This window comes from Thalassophryne amazonica, chromosome 22 (genome assembly GCF_902500255.1).
Source record: "Thalassophryne amazonica chromosome 22, fThaAma1.1, whole genome shotgun sequence".
NCBI lineage: Eukaryota > Metazoa > Chordata > Actinopteri > Batrachoidiformes > Batrachoididae > Thalassophryne > Thalassophryne amazonica.
Window position 1 is genome coordinate 3442088 of NC_047124.1, and position 25730 is coordinate 3467817.

Genomic DNA, 25730 nt, shown 5'->3' on the forward strand with positions numbered 1-25730 from the left:
CTGCAGCTCTGTGAATGCCAGCAGCATCGATCATCCCTCAAACATTTAAAAGTCACGATGCGGGAAACTACTGGAGACATTAAAAAAAAAAACCTGTTTTTCTGGATTTCACAGATCTATAATGCAAATCTGCATGCAAAAAAAAAAAAAAAAAAAAAAATCAACTCAGGTCCATAAGTATTTGGACTCTCTTTTTTGGTCATTTTGAATCTGTGCACAACACAACTTGTCTGGAGGAGGCAGTTCTCAAAAAATGAGTGACTGTGCAACAAGGAAACCAGTGAGGGAAGCCACCTAAACAACTCTGGAGGAGTTATAGGCTTCTGTGCCTGACTATAGGAACTGCATGGTGCAAACTTTGCCTGTTGCATCATGAGTTACAGTCGGGTGACACTTTTTTACAAAATAAATCTCCTCGTGATGTGAAGTCCATGTCTGACCTGACAGTGACGGTAAGGAGGTGATGAACATGAAGGTGATGAGCTGCTGCAGAGTGACAGATCCTCTCTGTTTGTTCAGAGTCACACGGGTCGTCAGGGACTGTGTACCGAGTCGACCTGTATGTCACAGACATCTCATTAAATCTGTGGGCTCGCCCGCTGACAGGAGCCTGTACCCTGCACCGATGATGGCTGAGTAAACACAGATCTGAGAGCAGCTCAAAAGGCACGCGTAGGAGTCCAAACACACCCGATGCCGCCACCAGCATCAGCAAACAGTGTTTGGAAGCGTTTGGGTCGCTGCTGCACAGCAGGTATTTGATCTCAGCACATTTTGTTTGCTCAGACAGAGGAGTGCGAAGGTTACGTGATCATCACCACTCATCTGTGCACAACATCAAAAAGGAATCAAAGATATCTGACAAAGTTTTGCAGGAAGATCTCAGATCATTGAAGCGATTATTACATTTTGGTGGTGATCCAGATGAAGGAATCTGTTCCTTTGATCGCTATGACATACTGTCCTTGTGACATCACAAGTATGCGACAGCAGTCGTCTTCTTCCAGATTGTGCAGCTGTGGTTTTATTGTTGTCACGGAGCAAATCATCACATGTAAATGTTTCTAGGCTTTGATAAAGCAGCCTAGACATGTAGCCTGTAAACTAGTGAGCTAATAGTTACTTCAACTCAAAAACAATAAACCCCATTATCATGGAAGTCTTCAAAAGAAAAGGACATACATTGGGGACAAACCAGATCATTTAAAAAAGCAAGATGGCTCTGCTTACGGAATATACCAAAATCCTGTTTCTGGACGTCTGTCTGGGTGGTTGCCATCCAGGAGCCAATGTGTTTTCTATAATGTGAAGGATGTCGGCGAAGTGCTGCGCTAGTGTATGCTCCATGATGTGACCTGACCTGTCCGTGACCAGCTGCACATGGCTGAAACTGCTGCAGGGAATAATCTCATCATCACATGCATGATGGAAATTAGGAGCAGGTGTGGTTGAAGTTAAATGTACCTTATTTTCCAGACTCTAAGTCAGGCCTTATTTTACTTGTTTGGTCGGTCCTAAAAATGATATTTTGATGCAAATTATTTGTCAAGAACATACTGCATTATCATCTACAGCCACAAGATGGCAATGTCTGCATGTAATGACAATTGAACACTGCTCCTGCACAATGATGTGAGTGAAGAGGAAGGGGTTCAGCCGAAAAGGAGGACAGCTAGGCTAAGGTAAGACTAACTTCATAATCAGTCATTTTAAAAAGTTTATTTACACTTAGTGAGGTAAATGCGTACATTGAAGCAGCCAAGGGCATCTGGGCTTGTCTAACATTTTCATGCTCAGATTTCTTTTTGTCTTGTACAATATCATGAATGAACTGGTTGACTTTTGCTTACAAATGCGGTTTGCATAATAAATAAATAAGTGAAATTGTGACTCTCAAAATACCTAAAAATAGAGCCTAGTTTGTAATTAGATTTTGTGATTAGAATTTTTCAGCAGTGCAGTTTCAGCTACAAACATAAGTGAATTTGGTGGCAGTTTGGTGGCAGCATCATGTTTCAAAAATAAATGTGTCTCACAGACTGATGTGACATATATGTATTTTCTTCTTCATGGCCCATTTTTTGACAGATGCAACTAACAAACTAGTGCAACATATATCAAGTAAATACCGAAAATATGGTAGCTTTAAATGACATTATCTTTTTTTATTTTTAAAAGCCTAAGGTTTGGTGGCCACCACCTGTCTAAATATTTACTAATGCACTGAAATGAAAAGGAGGCCTTGATTTAAATAAATATATTGCAATCACAATAAATGTAAAGTATCGACTTTTTTCCAAAAGCAAACAGCAAAATTCTGCAGGTTTTCTCTCCACTGTCCTCGTCTAACGTCCTTGTGCCGAGGCTCAATTGGACCCCATCGGATTCCTCCACTCTGCCCTGAAATAACGGATGAGATCAGTCTGGACCTCTGGTTCTTGTGCAGCAGCGTATTGCAGAACTTTCTAGACTCAGTACAGCAGAGAAGGTGCTTTCCACACTCCACTGCTCACCAAGGCTCTGTGAGACGGCCTTCAGCCCCGGTGACACGGAGAAAGTCTGAGTGACAGGTGAAAGTGACCACGGCTGTGGGGAGGAAACACCTTTTGTGTTTGCTCAGAGATCCTGTGAGGGCAGTGACCCGTGGCTGCCGTGTAGACAAGATCATCAGCCCGGAGGCAGCAAAGAGACCAGGCAGCATCTGGAACACACTCCAGTCAGACCGTGGAGAAGAGCCCTGAGGGCTCGTTAACGTGTCACATCCTCAGATCACTTCGCCCCTCGAAGCTCCGAGAAACAACACAGCCGCCTTATCTCCATCTTCACCACATGTTGCAAAGGAAACTAACAAGGTGGCCTCAGTGTCCACTTCAGGTAACACTACACCGCGCTCTTATCCCGTATCCTGCTGCGGCGCTAAAACAGACACCAAACCCAACATTAGGCTTAAAGATACAGTGTGTCAGGTCGAGTGCCATCTAGTGGTGAGGTTGCAGATTGCGTCACGCCGCCACTGTTTCCCTTCAGGTTTTTACTTCTTTGCTGACAGGCATCAGCTTCTCTGGTATGAACCTCCGTTACACACAAAAAACGGAGGTTTTCAAATTTGTTAGCACATGCTAGCAGCCAGTGTAGAAGGGAACAACCACGAGGCTGCTTCAGTCAGCAGACGCAACATTTACTTCACGTCCAACAAGGCGTCCAATTTACGATGTGATGAAGAACCATCGGTACTCAGTAGAACCATGCAAGCAGACAACACATCCTGCCACATGCAAAGACCCGCCCACTGATGGACCCCATATGAATTTATATTTCACTGTGTATCATCCACATGCTTAATCTGGATCTCATGGAATTTCACTTTGTGACATCAACATCTCCACCATCACCAAGAGATAATAAATTGTCTCTCTGGATCACGGTGAGGGAGTATCAGCTGGGACCCCCCGTGGTGGCTGGGGAAGGTCAAGGACACGCCCAAGTTTCACCAGGCTGCAGCAGACAGATGGTTCCTTTGGAGAGGTGGGGACGGACTGCTTGCCTGCCTGGGTGGTTGCCATCCAGGGCCCAGGGCGGTTCTGTCACTGCAGTGTGGTGGATGCAGCCACATGTGCTCTTGACGCCAGATTGGATGATGATAAAATCAGAAGTTATTGAGTAATCTGGCTGGTTGCTGCCGTATCTCTAGTGGACACATCTGCTCTGTAACCAGTTTACTTCACATAACAGGCTTCCTGATATCACAGTACCATCTGATTATGTAGCCTGGTCTTTGATCCTGGGAGAGTTTCTGTCAGGGCCACGTGGAGCGGCGGCAGGGCCGGAGAAGGTGCTGACTTTTCAGCACACAAAATGCAATTACAAAGCCAGCAAGCGTGTCTGAGTGTGTCTGTGGTGAACGGCGGGCGGACGGCTGCCTGTTCCCAGCATGCAACAAGGGGGTTAAGAAGCAGAGAAAGACTTCCATTATCTGGAGTGAGAACGGTCCATGTGGCGGGCGCACGGCCCCCGCTCTCTTTCAACGGCACCACCAAAAGCCCCAAAGTTTCATTCTCTTTTCACTTCTTTTCTTCCTCAGGCTCAGAAAAAGCTGGAGTGGATTCCCCGGCACCCCGTGGACGCTGCACATGCGGACAACATTCACAGGACGTCTGTCAACTCATCCATTAATCAACAACGTCCCGTGGAACCGTAATTAGAGGGTCGCACAGCTTTATGTGTGAAACTTCATCTGCATCGGAATTCTGCGACCAGCGTTGGGATTCTAAGTGATCTGCACCAAATTTCTCTTCTGGCACCATGTGGGTGAAAAAACAATCTGGGGGACGTCTCTTGGGAAAAGAAAATTGGATAGAATATTTGACTTTGCTGTGTAACGGAATCAGGCCGCAGCCACACATTCACACCAAACCACCAAATGACTGTAATTTCAGTTTTGATGAAATTAAGTGATTTGTGTAATTTTTGGAGGATTTCCCCTAGGGGGCGATATAACAATCCACATTACTGACACAAAGTTCAAGCTCAAGTGAATTTTGTGTGAATAACTAATTGAAAATCATCTGCTGACCTTTGAGGTGACAGAAATGAAACTTTTCATGCATCATGTTCGCGCAAATTTACAAAATTCCACATTTGATGGAGAAATGATTTTCAATTCAACACATGGAAAACAGTTTGAGCAGGACTTCATCTTAATGCCGTCCACAAAAAGGTATTATAACATAACGTCCTCTCAAATGGCTGCTCTTGGCTCATGTTGTGATGGATGATGTCACAGTTATGCTGATTGGTCAATAGGTAACTAGGCTGACCAATAAAATGGCATGTCTTACTAAGCATGTGAACATTACTACACTAATCCCCAATATCACTGGTCCTGACTGCAGCAGGAAACTCATCTTTTCACAAACTGGGACATCTGTGGATCCGCAAGGATTTTGTCATTCATGCAACTATCAACTGTCTGTCACTGTTACGCTTACTGTTGCTGAGCAGCAGGCCACTCATCACTTGGACAGGTGGACACACATACATACCCACATAATGATAGCAAGGCGGGAAGGAAGTGGCTTTGTGTGTGTGGTTACTGTTGCTCAGCAACAGGCCAGTCACAGGCGGACACACACACACGTTTAGATAAAGTTTGTAACTTTGTCTTTGCTGTGACTCAGGCAACATGGAGTTCCTGGAGTAACGTCTTTTGGCTGCTCTGTTTTTGCTCTGGATCACCACAGCAGGTCTGATACAGATCCACATGTACATCTGGCATCATTCCAGATGTACATGGAGGATGATCTCACCACTAACAGGAATATATTCCAAATTAATATACCTTTGTCTGTCATTTACATGACTGAAGTCCTCTTTTACAAGCAGTTCCACCTGCCTACCACAAGGTGGTGCAACAGGAGCTCAGGTTTCCACACATGCAGCCTCTGTGCACAAACAGTAACAGACACACAGATTATCATAAATTATTTTGGGTGTAGATTTGGAAAATCAGAAGATATTTTTGGCAAAGGTGTGATGCTAAAAGCACTTTAACGTGAGGTGGTGGGGAGTCGTTTTTAAAGACACGGAAAGTGACTTTTGGCAGGAGGCTCAGTCTGTCCTTTAAACTTCATCAGACCTACACTGCCCCCATGTGGCACCTGTCACACACGTCACCGTCAGGAGTGACAGGATCAGTTACATCTGACATTTCTTATCATCAGAAGTTCTTTTCCACGTGACATCATTTAGATGGCTTGTTATTTATTATTTTATTTTCAGCTTAGGAACCTTTTTCTTTGGCCTTCATTGATGGAAAATAAATCAATAAAGTCACTAAACAGTATTATGGTTAAAACTATGGATGCAGTTATGTAACCCAAAATAGAGAACAAGGAGAACTGCCTGAACACCGAGTTTTGTGCACCCTGAGGGTTTCGGTGGTCTCTGCAGCGTCTCGAGCAGCACATGTGACAGTCGACTGCTATTTAAACACACAGCAGAACACATTTATCACAGCAGCTGACCGGCTGCATTACCAGGAAACGCTCAAACCATCTCATCTGCAAATGTAGAATTTAGCGACACCTTGTGGAGCAAACTGGTACGTTCACTGTGGAGAGAACTGCATCTTTTCTGGAATAAAATAGTCTGATAAATCCAGACTAAAGACATATTTATTCTCTTTGACTTATAATTTATACGTTGGCTGCTGTTGACTCGTACCTAATTCAGCTGTTTACTAAGTCTGCTACATTTTAAATTATGAACAAATCCACTTTAATCTAGCCAAAATTCCCCAATATAAAAATACTATTAATATATATATTTTGGTAAATGTATTACATAAAAATAATCAAGTACATAAAATATCCTAAGTAACAATAGCTAAAAGCTTTAGTCAACATATTTATGAAACAAAAGATGATGAATAAAATATGATCACAGCCAATACAGACCAGCAATACAAGTCTTGAAAACTGGCTACCGTCACATAACGCAATGCTAACAGGCGGGCATCACATAATGTGATGCTAATGGCCTAACATTAACATAAAAACCTGCCAGCATCACACAACATAATGCTAACAGGCAACACTTAATGTGGAGCTAACACACTAACATTAACATAAAACTTGCTAGCATCAGATGCTAACAGGCTAATATTAGCAAAGGCTGAGTGCCTCCATTGTGCGTCACAGGATTTTTAATGTGCTTTTTAAAAAACCCACTTAGTTACAATATGTTTAAGAAAACTGTTACTGTACATCTTCAGGTAGTTTTACAAGTTGACTGCAATGTTTTTGAGTTTTCTGTTGGACAGACTGTCTAACAGACACACAGATTTGGAGAATTACGGTACAGAGTTTTCATTTATCTATATTATAATAGCCAAGTGGCTTCTGTGTGTGTGCATGTGTATGGCTTTCATTACGCAGAAACCGGAGAGAGCTGTCATTTGCTGTTTGGCATACTTATGTATTTGGGTCCAGGATGAATGCTGCGAAACAGAAAGTTGACAGGGCTAATATTTTTTGAAAATTTTAAATTTTGGCTAACCAGTAAACAATGGATTTTGTGCTGCAATGCACCATGGGAGTTTGGGGTTTTGGGGTTTTAAATGTTGTTATTGTGGCGCATGTTAGTTTAGCAGTGTTAATGTTATTGACTTGTGTTTTTTAGTTCAACTGGTTTAGTTAATTGTCATGTTGCTGGTACCATGAGTGAAATGTGTAGTGCGTTTGATGTCTTCCACCACTGTCTCTGTTTGGAGGTGTGTAAAAATAGAAGCACCTGTTTGCGGCGGAATGGGAAAAAGACAAAAAGATACAGATATTAGCTAACACTGCTAATTATATTCTGGACTAACACATGGTTCCAGCAGGGGGCAGTAAAACAGCTTTATATTAAAAGTGTGAGCATGTACGTGATTTTATTTAGTAAGTTCAATGTAAGTACATAATATAATTGTAAGTACGTTAAAAATACACAGATGACACAAGAAAGTGAAAACACTCACTACCATTGTGGTCCATTTATATGACAAAATAGAAGTAATAATAAAATATAACAATGATAATAAGAATAATAATGTGTATATGATAACAAGAACCTAAACAATTTCTAAATACATTAAGACAGTAAAATAACTACAAAATTATGTAATTAACAGGAAATAAAAGGGTTGAGTTCCTCTTCTAAAAAACTGTTGGGGTCTACGGTTCTAAAAACATTCTGGACTTACACATCATTCCAACTCATTATAGAAACTTTGCTTAATTTATTGCCACCCTTGAAAAATGTCAGCTACCTATTTTATAAACCTGACCCAATCTAGAGCCCATGGATCCCCACAGGCAACACACTAGCTAGTATTTCTAACTTTGTACACTTGGTGCTTGTTTGATTTGTGTTGCATGTCACTATTAATGTTAAAACAAGCTGAGCTGTATCATTTTTTTTTACTAAAGGTCCACATGATTTATGTTACTAGAACTTGTGGTGATTCTGCACATTGTCAGCATGAAAGCAGCACAAACAATAACTGATTAATGCACTATTAAACAAAACACTCCATTTTAATACAATAATTAAGTTAATGTAATGCAAACTTTGAAAAAGCTATAGTCACTCATTTCCATGAATTAGACTAACTCAAAAATTAATTGCTGTCATAACAACTCAGTTCCTTTAAGTGCATTTAAAGTTTTGGGGCATTTAAATGTTGGTGATGTATTTCCAGTGCATTCTATTCACTCACTTTAATTAAGTTTATGTAACGGAGGCCAGCAGGTGTCGCTGTGCATATATAGTTAGTAAACCTCACTCCCAACAGCTCAAAAGAATCCAGAGTCATGGGTTTTAGCCTTCTGGTTAGAGAGTCTGACTTCCATGCCGGAGATCGTGAGTTTGCGTCCTGAGGAGAGCGAATGAGCGGAGTCATAACAACACAACGCAGAGTGAACAAGTAAACCAAAGAATGCATAAAAAATGACAAACTCAAATTGTAACAACTCAATTCAACTAACTCATTGAGTTTACAGTGTGTGTTTGCTTGAACCTACAAATTCCTTTATGATTCATTAAAAGAATGATGACGGCTTTTGATTAGTTTCAGCTTCATGTGTGTGGCGTTTCAACGCGTCAGCTGAAAGCCTTCAGGGCCTTTTTGGACAACGAGGCCCAGATACACCGTTACAAACCAGATTCACCAAAACCAACACGTGAAAGACAGACACACACACACACGCGCACACACACATTGGTGGTGGTGGTGGTGGTGGGGGGGGGGGGGGGGGGGGGGGGTGTCACGTGGGGCGAGGTTTAAAGAGGGGAATCAGTGCAAAGTTTAACAAAGCTCACAATCAGCAGAAGATCACTGACCTGAAGAGTCGAGGATGGACGCAGCGTACAAGAAAATCAAAGGAAGTCATGAACCTCAAACAGAGGAACCGGGCACCGGGGTAAATCTGACTTTACATTCTGCTGTGTGCACTTTAAGATGAGTTTCAATTTCATTTTCTCACTTGTATTTGACTGTTTTTTTGTTTTTTTTTACCTTTTGGATTAGAATACGTTGCTAACTGCGTGTAAAATCGTTGAACATTAATATCTGTAATGACTCTGTTTTGATGCACCGGTGGACAAAGTCATTCATGGTTGGAATATTCCAGCCAGACCAGGACACAAACCCCCCCCCCCCCCCCCCCCCCCACCCCACCCAATTAAACAAGAGCACAAACAGAGCTTTGAACTGGGGCGGCACTCAGAGAGCAAATACTTCCAACAAAAACCCAGCAATCCTGGAAGTTATGCAACAGCATCAACGACCTTAGAATAACAACATGAAAACCCCGTCTCAGAGACAGATCCTAATCCTAATCCAGATCGGCAAGTAATTTCACACGTGCATCGTCTATTTGAGTTGTGCAGTGTTCTGTGCAAAAAAGTTTACTTCTAGTTTACTTTTACACAAAAAGGCTTTTTTAAATGCAAAATCTTCAAAGAATGATGCTCTTTAGTCTCACAGTGAAAGAATTCTGTAAAACATGATCTTAATTCAATAAAATCTAGCATATGCCTAAACACGTTTTATGATAAAAGAACTAAATCACTTTTACAGCCTGATGACTTTAGACAAGTTAAAGAATTTATACTTTTATTTATTAAAGGACTAAAGTTAAATAAATTTTGAAGTATGGCACAGTATGTTTATTTCCATTTGCTTGCTTTATAGATTTGTTTTCACTTTGAAATTAAAAAAGCACTTTTATTTATTTTTTATTCATATTTTATTTATTTTATAGATTAATTTGATGCCATACAAAAATGCACTTGCAATTTGAAAAATGTACAAAGATTCAAACATCTACATCCAGATTTCAAGCAACACCAAATTTGAAAGTATACTTGTGAGACTGATCATCCATAAATTTTACCAGATCTTTTGAAACTGTTTGAGGTATTCATCAAAATCTCACTTTTGAGAATCCAGATCAACACCAAATTTTATTCAGTTCTTCCTCTTGATCATTATGATCATTCAACCAAAGAGAGAGATGACTACAAACAAAGACTGATCAATAAATGACATATCTTTGACATATTAACAAAATAAATAAATAAGTTGACGCTGCTCTTCCACTGAGATGATCCAGTCCTGAAAGCAGTTCTACGCCCATGTTTCCACCAATTTGTCATGGAACCATTGTGGTGTCCAGTCCTGGTATATTTAAAAAATACAGATCACCACCAATTTTGGTCATTTTAAGTCAAAATGCTCCAAACAGTTGACAAAAATGGAACCTTGTTATTCAATTAAAGCCACTGATTCCAGTTCAGATTTGAACCTGTCCAAATGGTTTTTGGTTCATGTGTTTTTGAGTAACATTCTGTGTTGTGTAGCTTCTCACACTCACAGTGTCCTTCTTCTTCTTCACAGCAACGGAGACGAGGCTCCATGTATCTGGAGGAGGAGATCAACAAGTCAGAAGTTGTGTCCTGCATCTTCTCCCTGAAAGAGGAAGTTGGAGCTTTAGCCAGGGCTCTACGGCTCTTTGAGGTACGTCCTCTTCCTCGCTGACAGAACATGTACAACATCTTCAACAGATTACAACCAAACCTTCAAGCAGCAGGTTTATTATCTGTGAACCACTCGTCAGAGCTGCAGGAAGTAACAAGTGCAATTACAATGATGCACAAGGTCAGGGGTCATGAGGAGATGCTTGTTTCCATGTGACAGATCATAACAGACTTTGCACATTAGTGTGATAATGTTACTGTAATTGCTGCCTTTGTGCTCGCTGCAAGTTTTTCCATGCAGTCACGGAATAAAGGCATGCGTGTGTGTGTGTGTGTGTGTGTGTGTGTGTGTTGCAGATATTTACTGGCTGCAAAATATTTTTTAACTCCAAAAGCAGGACAAATTGCTAAACTGTAGCATCATGTGTATCAAAATGTAGAGCTGCAGGAAGATTGTTCATCACCTTTGACCTAAGAAAAAGTGCATTAAAAACAGAAATAAAAACTTTTAGCTTAAGCTGCACTGGAACTGACCTGAAACTGTATTAATATGAGTCATTTGAAAAGTTGAACTTGATTTTCCAAAGACAAGAGTAGCAACATTTTATGTTAAATTTGATTCATTTTGGTCCCAAGCAGGACCTTTGGCTTCAGTCAAACTCTAATGTACCTGAAAGTGTTTTAAGAAGAACAGTTTGAAAAACATAGCTTCCTCTTTTTGTTGTTTTCAAAAGATGAAGTATTGGCTTACGTATCATTACATGCCACTATACTTTAAGGGAATAATAACTCTCTATTAGAACATGATTATTAGAAGTACTTAAAAGGTTGTAAATGACCTGAAGCTTTGAAACAGTAACTGACTGAGCCAGAGTTCACTTTTAAGATGAAACAAGCAAGTTTTTGTTGTGTGAATTTGGTTCCAGATGTCTCGTCAGTGAAATCTGGACAGAGAGAAGCAGAAACAGGATTAGCTACAGTTTCGTAGCATTTCGTGATCATGGTCACGTCGGACACATTTACTTAAGGACGCTGAACAAACTCAAACCTATCGCCGATGTTTGTTCGTTATGTGTAAACATGATACGGGTCTTTGAAATTCTACAATTATTTCAAACAGGAGTGTTAACTCCTTTTTAAGTAACTAAACACTTATCACAGTTTCAACAGTCATCATCACTCACATTCTGCATTTATACACAATAAAGTGACATTAATTTCGGTTTCAAAGATGGAAAAAAACAACACTCATTTGTTCCAGCATCATTTAAACTTAGATGTATTTCCACCTGCTACAATATTAAAATGTTTTGAATTTAACGTGGCATTACACTAACTTTTTCTTTTACATATATTAGTTTTAATTTTACAGTTATTGTTGAACACATCATTACACTAACGTTTTGTTTTTTACAAATATAACTTTACAGTTATTTTTCAACTGTTCTTGCTTCATGTTTTGTTTTACTTATTGAACTTTACTGTCATTTACTTTTAATTTTCTACGGTTTAATCAAGTATTATGACCGCCGTGATCTTTAGTTGCTGTGCCACTTTGTGCAGCATTTTAAAATTCAATCATTGATTCAAACGGCCTGTGCATACAGGACATTGTGGTGGTACGAAGTAAACACTAAATCAGCACGGGGTTATTGCATAACCTACAGCGTGAAAGGTTCAAGTTTGTTGTAGAAGTTGCAGGTGAATCATAAAATGCGTTAGCAAAACATTTCCTAGTAGAAAAAAGAAAAAAAATACAGTCACACAAACAAGATGTTTGAGTTAACGAGGAGAAAATTTAAAATCTTAATTCTCTCCTTTGATTACATGAGTATTTGATCAATACTGAAAAATGTGCCACGTGCTTTTCCAAACAAAGCAACAAACATCAGGACCATCTTTGAACCTATGAGCGTCGACTATCCTGATCCTCCCCTGATCCTCCCCAAGCTCTGCTCCTTGTGTTCTGATAAACCAGGCCAAGTTAACCCAAACTACGGGCACAGTTCCTCCCACAGAGACAAAAACATGCACAACTTTTAGAGGAAGAAGCTGCATCTGCTCAGCTGAACATCTGCAGCATCCACAACCTTCCTCTGCTTTTCTCGTGAATGTATTTTAAATACTCTCTGTATCAGACTCAGGAATTCTAAACAGATCACAGTGTAAAAGTTCCACCGTATATGTGACACAGCAGTCTGACCCTGACCATCGTGGACTAAGTCAGGTCCAGGCGAATAATGTCAGGATGTGCAGCATTAAGTCAACACGCCGGTTTATTCCCGGATACCCACGCTTTGGATGGCAGTCCTTTGCCACTAAAAGCCCTGTCTGTCCTAAACCATCCGTAATGGATAGAGCCTTCTTTATTAAGCAGTTCCATCATCTCTATCACAACGGGACTTTTGTCTCCTTTCAACATGTGATAACTTCAATATCCATAAAAATTACATTTCCGCTTTCTTCAAATTTAGGACTTCATGAGGAATATCAATCAATCAATCAATCAAATTTTTTTTATATAGCGCCAAATCACAACAAACAGTTGCCCCAAGGCGCTTTATATTGTAAGGCAAGGCCATACAATAATTATGTAAAACCCCAACGGTCAAAACGACCCCCTGTGAGCAAGCACTTGGCTACAGTGGGAAGGAAAAACTCCCTTTTAACAGGAAGAAACCTCCAGCAGAACCAGGCTCAGGGAGGGGCAGTCTTCTGCTGGGACTGGTTGGGGCTGAGGGAGAGAACCAGGAAAAAGACATGCTGTGGAGGGGAGCAGAGATCGATCACTAATGATTAAATGCAGAGTGGTGCATACAGAGCAAAAAGAGAAAGAAACAGTGCATCATGGGAACCCCCCAGCAGTCTACGTCTATAGCAGCATAACTAAGGGATGGTTCAGGGTCACCTGATCCAGCCCTAACTATAAGCTTTAGCAAAAAGGAAAGTTTTAAGCCTAATCTTAAAAGTAGAGAGGGTGTCTGTCTCCCTGATCTGAATTGGGAGCTGGTTCCACAGGAGAGGAGCCTGAAAGCTGAAGGCTCTGCCTCCCATTCTACTCTTACAAACCCTAGGAACTACAAGTAAGCCTGCAGTCTGAGAGCGAAGCGCTCTATTGGGGTGATATGGTACTACGAGGTCCCTAAGATAAGATGGGACCTGATTATTCAAAACCTTATAAGTAAGAAGAAGAATTTTAAATTCTATTCTAGAATTAACAGGAAGCCAATGAAGAGAGGCCAATATGGGTGAGATATGCTCTCTCCTTCTAGTCCCCGTCAGTACTCTAGCTGCAGCATTTTGAATTAACTGAAGGCTTTTTAGGGAACTTTTAGGACAACCTGATAATAATGAATTACAATAGTCCAGCCAAGAGGAAATAAATGCATGAATTAGTTTTTCAGCATCACTCTGAGACAAGACCTTTCTGATTTTAGAGATATTGCGTAAATGCAAAAAAGCAGTCCTACATATTTGTTTAATATGCGCTTTGAATGACATATCCTGATCAAAAATGACTCCAAGATTTCTCACAGTATTACTAGAGGTCAGGGTAATGCCATCCAGAGTAAGGATCTGGTTAGACACCATGTTTCTAAGATTTGTGGGGCCAAGTACAATAACTTCAGTTTTATCTGAGTTTAAAAGCAGGAAATTAGAGGTCATCCATGTCTTTATGTCTGTAAGACAATCCTGCAGTTTAGCTAATTGGTGTGTGTCCTCTGGCTTCATGGATAGATAAAGCTGGGTATCATCTGCGTAACAATGAAAATTTAAGCAATACTGTCTAATAATACTGCCTAAGGGAAGCTTGTATAAAGTGAATAAAATTGGTCCTAGCACAGAACCTTGTGGAACTCCATAATTAACTTTAGTCTGTGAAGAAGATTCCCCATTTACATGAACAAATTGTAATCTATTAGATAAATATGATTCAAACCACCGCAGCGCAGTGCCTTTAATACCTATGGCATGCTCTAATCTCTGTAATAAAATTTTATGGTCAACAGTATCAAAAGCAGCACTGAGGTCTAACAGAACAAGCACAGAGATGAGTCCACTGTCCGAGGCCATAAGAAGATCATTTGTAACCTTCACTAATGCTGTTTCTGTACTATGATGAATTCTAAAACCTGACTGAAACTCTTCAAATAGACCATTCCTCTGCAGATGATCAGTTAGCTGTTTTACAACTACCCTTTCAAGAATTTTTGAGAGAAAAGGAAGGTTGGAGATTGGCCTATAATTAGCTAAGATAGCTGGGTCAAGTGATGGCTTTTTAAGTAATGGTTTAATTACTGCCACCTTAAAAGCCTGTGGTACATAGCCAACTAACAAAGATAGACTGATCATATTTAAGATCGAAGCATTAAATAATGGCAGGGCTTCCTTGAGCAGCCTGGTAGGAATGGGGTCTAATAAACATGTTGATGGTTTGGATGAAGTAACTAATGAAAATAACTCAGACAGAACAATTGGAGGAATATGACATCAGTGTTTCCAAGTCAGCCCCCTGCACCCCGTACGGCCACATACTGGACCAGCCGCCATCATTTAGAAGCCCTGTATTAGCGATTTATAATAAACTGATGGTACTTTAACATTTCACTCACTTTGAAGTAAAATCACAGTGGGAGGGGCAACTTGGGGAATCTAAGAGTACACAGCTCATCAATTTGCACAAGGTATCGTATTCATCACACATACTGGATAAAACTCAGACTATCCACATGATTGCTCAAAATTGGACCACGAGTGGACATCCATCTTTAACACTATATCCGGGTTTCTGGGACACTCAATCTCGCCATGTCACCCAAACCATTTAATAAAACACAGTCTGGTAGCACTGTCTTTCTCACGTTTATAGCTCAACAGCTGATGCAAACCCCCAACAAAATGCTGTTTCTCCCCCTCAAAAATGAAAAGGTTAGACACTTCAAAAAAATAAATAAATTAACAACTACAAGAACTACAATAACATTTGGCTAGTTTCTTTTTTCCTTCATATTTTTGCATTCACTTACATAATGAAAAGCTAACTTGTTTCAAATAATGTAAAATAATAAGGTCCAAAACTATGGTAAATAACAGTATTTTATGTTGGTGCTTTCAAAAGTTATTACCAAAAAAAAAGTAGCCAAAATGGTCAGGAGTGCAACATAATTAACAATCACAATTATTATTCTTGTACGCTAATGTTTTCCGTCTTCTTTCAGGAGTTGTGATATGAAGGAAGAGAATCAAAGAAAGAAAAAAAAAAAAACAATTCTATTCATCTGCAGGTTTTCAGATGTCATATTTTAAATATGTCAGGAGTGTAACAGTCCAAGTCTTGTAAGAGTTGCACTCACACAGAGAATGAGATGGTTGGGACATGTGCAGAGCATGGACGCAGGGTATATAGGGAGAAGGATGCTGAGGATGGAGCCACCAGGAAGGAGGAGAAGAGGGAGGCCAAATAGGAGGTTTATGGATGTGCTGAGGGAGGACATGCAGGTGGTTGGTGAGACAGAGGAAGATACAGAGGACAGGGTGAGATGGAGACAGATGATCTGCTGTGACGCCCCCTAATGGGAGCAGCTGAAAGTTGATTCTTCTTTAAAAATGAGATGCAGTTGACTGCACAAACAATTTCTTCTGTGATGTGTCGAATTCTTATTTTACAGTTCAGTCACACTCCTTAATCGTCAAATTGAGACGTGAGGATTTTACCAAGAAATCAACTTCCACAAAAAAGAGAAACAGTTTTGCCTCAAATCATCTTAAAAACAAGCTGTAATTGCAGTTCACATTTACAGAAAGCCACAAATTCTAACTCTAGTTTGTCAACACTGTGTCCATAAAATACAAGTTTCAGATTCTTGACAAAACTACAGTTCAAGGGTCGAGTGAGATCATGGTGAAGAGTTCAGGACGCCACACAGACAAATGACCAAATGCTGACTGAGTGATTTATTCAGCAAATCTGCACTAAACTATGACAGCATGCTGTGAATACATTTACTGTGTAAGCTCAGTCTGCACGTCAAGTCAGAGTTCAAGGCAGCTCTGCGGACTCCACAAAGTCTGACTAAAAAAAAAAAGTAATGTAGGCAAACGCATTACGCCCTCTACTGGTCAAATAAGACAGCGTTCACAACAGCCAGACATCTATGACTGATGTCTGTTTCACATCGGGTCATGGCTCCGCCTCACTATCTGGGTTCACCCTGAAATTTAGTCAAACGTAAAAATCTGATCTGACACAGGCTCACGTTATCTGTAACCATTTCCAAACAATGTCGTGTCCTGAAAACCCAGATTTGGAGAGGTTAGACCTTACTTGTGTGAAGCGCCTTGAAGCAACTTTGTTGTGATTTGGCGCTAAATAAATGAAAATAAACTGAAATTTAGACTTGACACTTGAGCCAAATCACAGTAGGTACACTAAAACTAAATAAATAAATAAGACTTTCTTGACAGATCCAAGATAAAATTGAGTGGTTTCTATTTAATTTTAGACCCAAGATTCACTCTAAATTTTGTGAAAAATTAATTCATTCATTCATTTTGGAGTGGACCTGCTAAGAAACAACAAAGAGACATGTGAGAAGTTAAACAAAAACTCTAACATGGGACGGGTTAACCTTTGACCAGCTTTGATGTAGATCCAGATCAAAAACTTGCTTATTTAGGCTCTGCTTCTTTCTCTGCCCCAGACCAAGGCGGCATCTCTACACCTGGAGTTGGACCCCGGGCGCTGGACTGTGGCTGCACACTGCCCCTAGTGGTTAGATTGTGTCTAAATGTAATTAGGATGGTTAAATGCAGAGGACAAATTTCGTTGCAACAACAATAAAGGCTCTATTCTGTTCTGCTCTATTCTATCCCGAGGGGTTCTGGACCGTTGGTCATTGGCACAGGTGTGTGCTTCAATGAGTGCGGCTTCTGTTTGTGTAACTGAACTTTTGTATCTTCAGCAAAGAGAAAATCTTAAAATATTTATGGTGAAGGACACGTGAAGTAGGTAACTTAAGATACATTAAAAGGAAACCACCACAGACAAACAGCTAATGTTTGTATTTTTAAAGGTCAAGGTCCTTGTTTGTGGTTTTGAGACGTCCTGGACGCTGGTTGAGATGATCTCACTTGTGGTTTTGTGCAGGAGAAGGGCATCAACCTGACCCACATCGAGTCACGTCCATCCAGAACGAACAAAGACCAGTACGAGTTCCTCATCAACGTGGACTCCACCTGCTCGCAGGCCCTGGATGACATCATCGAAGGCCTACGCACACAAATCAGCGGCCACGTGCACGAGCTGTCACGTAATAAACAGAAGGACACAGGTGTGTTTGTGTTGGTGCACGCAGGCGGTACAGTAAACAAAACAAAAGAGATTAAAAAAACTAATTTATACTGAGTTAGTGAGTCTATACTAGATGTCACTGATAATCTGGACTTTAATCATGATTATTATTTAATCATGTTATTTGTTTATTGCATTCTACTGATGACAAAGTGCAGAAGAAAATAATCCGAAATGTAATCCAATAATTTGAGATTATGAATGTAACTATTTTATATAAGTAATATATAAGAAAAAAAAATAAAGGAAGCTGGTGAACAAAAAGTTATTAAATATTCCCTCCCAAAAATGAATCAAACAAAGCAACCCTCAAAAAGATTATGATAATATAAGGCTTAAAATAACATTCAAATCCTACAAAAAGGAAATAAGGAGATTTCTCTGATTTAATCCACCATAAATTTAACTCACTGTAAGTTGTAATATTTGTTAATGCTTTCTTAACATAACGAAGAGCAAACATAAAGAAAAAACATCTGGGGAAAAAAAAAAAACTCAGAAAAAACTGTTTTTAAAAAATGACAAAAACACAGAAGTAAAAATACTATCCAAAAATGTATTAATAAGTACCATTTCTAAATAAATCAAGGGATGCCAACTTAAAAAAAATTCCCTCAAATCTTGAATGAATACTAAATGCAATTTCTGTGTATATATATACATATATATATATATATATATATATATATATATATATAAAACATAGATCAAACAAATTAAAAATAGAAAAAAATCCCAAATATTAGCAGACATTAAATACAGGGCAAAAGTAAATGAAAATAGAAAATAATGAACAGCCCTTCAAAAGTATACTACATATATCACAATCAAATTTAAAACAGAAATAAAGTATATCATGGAATAAATAATTGTAAATTTAATCTTAACGGAGAGAAACAATGAAGCAAAATTTGCTCTAAAATTAAAATGATAATAATAATTATTATATCCTCATCTCCTTATCTCCTAAGCCTCTGCAAAAACATTACAGGTAGTCAAGTTTTAAAATAATAATGTAAATTAATTAAAACAGAACTCTTGCAAACTAATTTTATAGATAATCGTACTGTTTTTCTCATGGCATTAGCAAGCATCAAGCAATCAAAACTAGCAAAAAACAAAAAACTAAACCTCCACGATAGCAATATAATCAAAGAGAAAAATAAAACTCCAGAATTGTTTTTTCAGTCAGTCTTCCAAATTATGTTAATGTAATGTAATCAACATGAATGATTGTTGTTGTCCATTCGGCTGCTCCCTTTTTGTTTGGGGTCGCCACAGTGTATACAGCCAGATCCGCACTGGTATTTGACACAAGTTTTACGCTAAATCGTCAAGGTGTGACAGAACCATTAGACTGGTCATGGACTTGGGTAATTTTTGAAGACAAAGAACAGAGACACAGACGGACAAATAGAGCTGAAAAGATCCATTAATCAGAGAGTTGATGGCTGAACCAACCAGACAGACAGACAGACAGACAGCATCTCCCCTGAGACTACAGACCCAGCAGACACATCTAGACCCATTATTATGAGTTGCTTCCAGAGTGACTTGAGTTTAGCTTCTGAGGGCCAACAGACAAACAGAGGACTTCTGTCTTCTGGTCCCAGACTACCGCAGGCAAGAGAACATGCCAAGGTCAGAGCGGGAGGAGACAGACAGGGCCCCCCATGAGCACTGGGGTCTGCCGGTCAGGGTCAAGTGGACGATGGGATACGCATGTCCTGTTTTGGAGACGGCCTGTTTATGGAGGATCCTGGCAGGGATTCATTGTCTTCCTGAGCCTCGGGCTGGACCACACGGCACAAATGTAGATGGATGATCGGAGCCCGGAGTTTTTCAGCATCATAAATCTGCATCAGCATGCAGATGACCCTCAGCCGCGGGTCTGCAGAGTGTCAAATACCAAAACCAAAAACAAACCCTAAAAGGCAGCTCATTAGTGTTCATGGTGTTTATGTCTGTTTTTAATCAACTAATTAGTGTTAAAACATTTTTTATTTACAGTGCCGTGGTTCCCCAACGACATCCAGGACTTGGACCGCTATGCAAACCAAATCCTCACTTATGGTTCCGAGCTGGATGCAGATCACCCGGTAAGGACGGACTCATCCATCATTCTGTGTGTGTGTGTCTGTGTGTGTCCACACTCATGCCCACATGTCGTATGAAAAACAAGGATGCAGAGATGACAGGCCGCGCTCTGCCATCCATTCTCATGGAAACTATGGAGACACTCAAATTGATGTCATTGCTTTAATTGAACTCCTGTAATTATAGATAATTGCTCCCTTTTACCACCACCATTAAAGAACAAGGCATTCATGTGTTCATCTACAAAGGCTCTGTCTGAATATGTATCTGCACGCTCCGATTAGAGCTGGAGCCCATAATGCTGTCGGAGGGTTTCGTCTTAACGGAGGATTTCTACGCTTTGATTTGGGTTCAAGTGCCGCCGTCACAAGTTCTAATGAGGTTTTTTGTTTGTTTTGTGTGCCCAGGGCTTCACAGATCCCGTGTACAGAATTCGCAGAAAGGAGTTCGCTGACATCGCCTACAGCTACAGACAGTAAACCGTCTCAGTTTGTTTACGTTGTTCAAGAAAAGTCCAATATTTTACTTTTGCTTTACTTCAAATACACTCACCAGCCACTTTATTAGGTACACCTGTTTCAGTTGCTTAATACAAATAGCTAATCAGCCAATCACATGACAGAAACTCAAAACATTTAGGCATCTAGACGTGGTGAAGATGACTTACTGAAGCATCAGAATGGGGAAGACAGAGGATTTAAGTGACTTTGAACATGGCATGGTTGTTGGTGCCAGACGGGCTGGTTTGAGTATTTCAGAAACTGCTAATCTACTGGGATTTTCATGGACAACCATCTCTAGGGTTCACATAGAGAATGGTCCGTTAAAGAGAAGATATCCAGTGAGCGGCAGTTGTGGGGATGAAAATGTCTTGTTGATGTCTGAGGTCAGAGGAGAATGGGCAGAGTGGTTGAAAATGTCTTGTTGATGTCTGAGGTCAGAGGAGAATGGGCAGAGTGGTTGAATGGACAGATTGGCTGAATGGACAGACTGGCAGAATGGGCAGAGTGGTTGAATGGGCAGACTGGCAGAATGGGCAGAGTGATTGAATGGACACACTGGCTGAATGGACAGACTGGCAGAATGGGCAGACTGGTTGAATGGACAGACTGGCTGAATGGACAGACTGGTTGAATGGACAGAGTGGTTGAATGGGCAGACTGGCTGAATGGACAGACTGGTTGAATGGACAGAGTGGTTGAATGGGCAGACTGGTTGAATGGACGACTGTGTGATGCCATCATGTCTATATGGACCAACATCTCTGAGGAATGTTTCCAACACCATGTTCAATCTGTGCCACCAAGAATTAAGGCAGTTCTGAAGGCAAAAGGGGTCCAACCCGGTACTAGCAAGGTGTACCTAATAAAGTGGCCAGTGAGTGTATTGTTCTAAACTGAAAGAAGTTATTCAGAAGAACTGAGCTGTACATGTAAGAAGATGGCATTATCACCATCAGGGGGCATAAAAGAACCTTGTTCTTCGCTAGCTTAGGTTTTTCACCTTTTTTAGTACTTTTAAGGTAGTTTGGAAGTTCAGGGTTCATTAAGACCAGTTTAGCTGCGATTGGCAGAAGTCACTATGCAGTACTGCGACGCTAATGACTTTGGGGACGACTGCAGAAGTCTGTTATTGCTGTAATATCACCAGAAATAAAAACTGGTTGAAGCTGATTAAGACCAACTAGGTGTCATTTTGGTTTGTAGAAAGAAAGAAAAAAAATCTCTTGACTTGCTTTGATGAGGGTGTGAGCTTCTTGTAAATCAGAAAAATGCTACTTCTCCGGGTCAAACCCGGGTCTTTGCATCTTTTGTCATCTCTTCCCCCCTTTTTTCTGTCCTCTCTCATGGAAAGCCAAAATAAAAATGATATAACTTTGTCCCAGTGGCCAAGTCATCCCCAGGGTTGAGTACACCGAGGATGAGAAGGCCACATGGGGAACGGTGTTCAAGGAACTGAAAACTCTCTACCCGACTCACGCCTGCCGTGAGCACAACCGGGTCTTCCCCCTGCTGGAGAAGTACTGTGGCTACAGACAGGACAACATCCCTCAGCTGCAGGACGTGTCCCGTTTCCTGCAGTGTAAGTTCTGTTGGGGGGTCACCGGTTCCCCCCAAACCGGTCCACAGCCGATCCTCCCTGCACAAATGGGCTGAACCTGCCTCTGATGTTCAGTCGTCCTACCTCTCTTTCATGCACGTCTTCCCCTCCTGCAGCATGCACAGGGTTCCGGCTGCGGCCCGTGGCCGGCCTGCTGTCATCCCGGGACTTCCTGGCAGGGCTGGCGTTCCGTGTCTTCCATTCCACACAGTACATTCGCCACGGCTCCAGGCCAACTTACACACCTGAGCCGTGAGTGTCCCACCTGAAGTCACACATACAAAACAAAAACAAAATGTAGATTTATCCACGAAAGAGGCTGACTTGTGTTTTAAACATGCAGGGACGTCTGCCACGAGCTGCTGGGACACGTTCCACTGTTTGCTGATCATAGTTTTGCTCAGTTCTCACAGGTAATGACAGCAGGACATCCAAGAATAATGATGAAATAATATTACAGTAGTTCCTGTTTGTGACACATATCTCACATTCATTTTCTGATGTATTCGCTCTGGTTCTGCTCTGCAGGAAATCGGACTCGCGTCACTCGGTGCTCCAGATGAGTACATTGAAAAACTTGCTACTGTAAGTTTACTGCACGTGTGGTGAGACTTGAACTTTAATTCTAGTTCTTTTTAAACCTCTTTAAACCACTTAATCCTTTAAAGATACCTACTGAAGAACAGCCTGTAACGCAATTATTTTCATTACAAATGAGTTTTACTACCTTCATTTTTAGTGGAAGTAGTTTTTTTTTTTTAATTGTTGATAAAAGACTGATAGTTGTATCTAGTTGCTGGTATTTGTTCACTGGGGTTTGTATTTAAAACTTGACATTCTTCGGCACGGGTACCAAACTCCTGGCCTGAGAGCTACATATGGATCATAGTCCTGTTGTTTTGGCAATTGACAAGCTCTCACCAAATTAATAAATAGCATCATTTTTAAGTCTTTAGAAATTTTATTTTAATTTAGAATATTATTTTTCAACAAGCTACAACATGTAATTGTATGTAGAGAATTCACACATGAACATTTATTTTTGGCCCATTGAGATTAATTGAAGGCTCTTAAATGGAAATACTGTAATGTGAATACCTGTGTGCATGAAGGTTTCTGGAGTCCAAAGCCGCCTGCTCTCTGAGTGAGCTGCAGCTTGGATGTGTAAGTCACATTATCGGAACCTTTTGTTTGTCCTCAGCTCTACTGGTTCACGGTGGAGTTTGGACTATGCAAGCAGGGATCAGAGATCAAAGCATATGGAGCTGGACTACTGTCATCATTTGGAGAACTCCAGGTAAACCATCTGCTCCCACCACTTTAGTCCTCCTGGGTTTGTAGTCAACTCAAAATCAGGTCTAACATGTCTCAGAGGGGTGTACAGTCCCCAAGGGAGGAATCAAGCTGAGCCATAAATTATTATACTGCATTTCCTAATAGAAAACATGAGTTGTTCAGAGTCAGAGGCAACAAATCTGGCATTTTCCCCACATGGTTTAGTCCTCCATAAAACAAAAAGTGCAGTAAAGATACAGACTGTACAGACTGTAATATTAAAGCTCAGTAAGAAACTTTAATTTGTATATTTGAAAATTCCATATTAAATATGTAGTGTTTTTTCCGGCAGTATTGCTTGACAGACAAGCCCAGGCTCCTACCCTTTGAACCCGAGAAGACCAGCCTGCAGAAGTACCCAATTACAGAGTACCAGCCAGTGTACTTTGTTGCTGAGAGCTTTGAGGATGCCAAAGAGAAAATGAGGTACAGCAATGTATTGCAACAGTACAGTCCATTATGTATCTACAAATATAAGCAGCAGGTTGGTTGGCAGCAGTGTAACACAGCAGGGTCTTGAACTGGAGCAATAGCTCCACCTGGTGGACATTTACCATTAATACAGGTACAAGAGTTTTGCCAATAGGTCAAATTTTATGTTTATAAACTTTGGACATTTAATTACATTTTTTGATTAATTAAAAATTTGTAGGAAAAAAAAAAGATTTTAAGGATGCAACAGAACTGGCATTTCTCTGCCTGCAGGAGGTTTGCAGCCACTATTCCCAGGCCGTTCACGGTGCGCTACAACGCCTACACCCAGAGCATTGAAGTGCTGGATAACACTCAGCAGCTCCGAAACCTGGCCGACAGCATCAATGGTATGCACTATGTTAACGGATTCTTTTGCGCCATTTACTTAACTTCGAGTCAGTTGTTTTTGAGCAACACATAAAACAAGGTTTTTGTTTTTTTATGTGAGATGCTTGAAAAGTGAGTCAAGGTTCCCCAGGATTTGGCAGATGCATGTATTCTCTGAGTGTACCTTTCTAGTTTTGTCCACAACATAAATGACTGATAACTTAAAGAACCATAATGTAAACTGATGGCAATAAGCTGATGAAACTCTATTGAATTCTACCACACTTCAAATGCAAAGTCTTCTAAGTTGTCTTCTATTTTTATTTACAGGTGAAATGGAGAAACTATGTCAAGCGCTGCGTAAACTGGAGCCCGTCTGAGTCTCAGAACGCCATCTTTGTTTAATTGGCTCTACATTTTAATTCTACAGACTAGCTTTCTTTGTATTATATACAGTTAAAGCACAATTAAATTACTGTAATCCAATCATTTATTTTTAAATGTGGAAAAACAAAATAAATGGAGACAGAGTTGTACAAGATCTGAACATTTTACTGCTACTACTGCATTATTACAAAAATGCCCTGTCAAAATAAGAACTGAAAATACCATTTCTTAGGTGGCTTTAATGAATGTGAAACCTTGAACTTGCTTCTACTAGAAACATACTCATCAAATCGCATTTTACCACTTTATTTACCTTTTAAAACTAAAACCATAATTTTTGTTAATAGTTTTCATTTTGTTAATAGTTTTCAGTTGACTATTGCTTGGAGTTGAACTAATAAATATTTCTGACTTCTCGAGTTCTGGTTTCTATTTGCAAAAGCAATTATTTTGAAATTTAGCTTTTTTTTTTTTTTTTTTTTAAGTATTACAATGCCCCAGTATAAAAATACACTTGTATGTACAACCCCTGGCAATAATTATGGAATCACCGGCCTCGGAGGATGTTCATTCAGTTGTTTAATTTTGTAGAAAAAAAGCAGATCACAGACATGACACAAAACTAAAGTCATTTCAAATGGCAACTTTCTGGCTTTAAGAAACACTATAAGAAATCAAGGAAAAAAAATTGTGGCAATCAGTAACGGTTACTTTTTTAGACCAAGCAGAGGAAAAAAATATGGACTCATTCAATTCTGAGGAATAAATTATGGAATCACCCTGTAAATTTTCATCCCCAAAACTAACACCTGCATCAAATCAGATCTGCTCGTTAGTCTGCATCTAAAAAGGAGTGATCACACCTTGGAGAGCTGTTGCACCAAGTGGACTGACAAGAATCATGGCTCCAACACGAGAGATGTCAATTGAAACAAAGGAGAGGATTATCAAACTCTTAAAAGAGGGTAAATCATCACGCAATGTTGCAAAAGATGTTGGTTGTTCACAGTCAGCTGTGTCTAAACTCTGGACCAAATACAAACAACATAGGAAGGTTGTTAAAGGCAAACATACTGGTAGACCAAGGATGACATCAAAGCGTCAAGACAGAAAACTTAAAGCAATATGTCTCAAAAATTGA

The 25730-nt window shown here is 40.1% G+C and overlaps 1 protein-coding gene across 1 annotated transcript; it reads left to right on the plus strand.

Moving 5' to 3' along the window:
* The first annotated feature begins 8856 nt into the window (after positions 1-8856).
* Positions 8857-24997, plus strand: pah (phenylalanine hydroxylase). The gene is made up of 13 exons (XM_034163728.1): positions 8857-8960; positions 10439-10558; positions 17666-17849; positions 19880-19968; positions 20374-20441; positions 21852-22048; positions 22183-22318; positions 22410-22479; positions 22595-22651; positions 23268-23363; positions 23694-23827; positions 24107-24222; positions 24533-24997. The coding sequence occupies exons 1-13, from the start codon at positions 8895-8897 to the stop codon at positions 24580-24582; spliced, it is 1383 nt and encodes a 460-aa protein (XP_034019619.1). The 5' UTR covers positions 8857-8894; the 3' UTR covers positions 24583-24997.
* Positions 24998-25730: the final 733 nt, after the last annotated feature.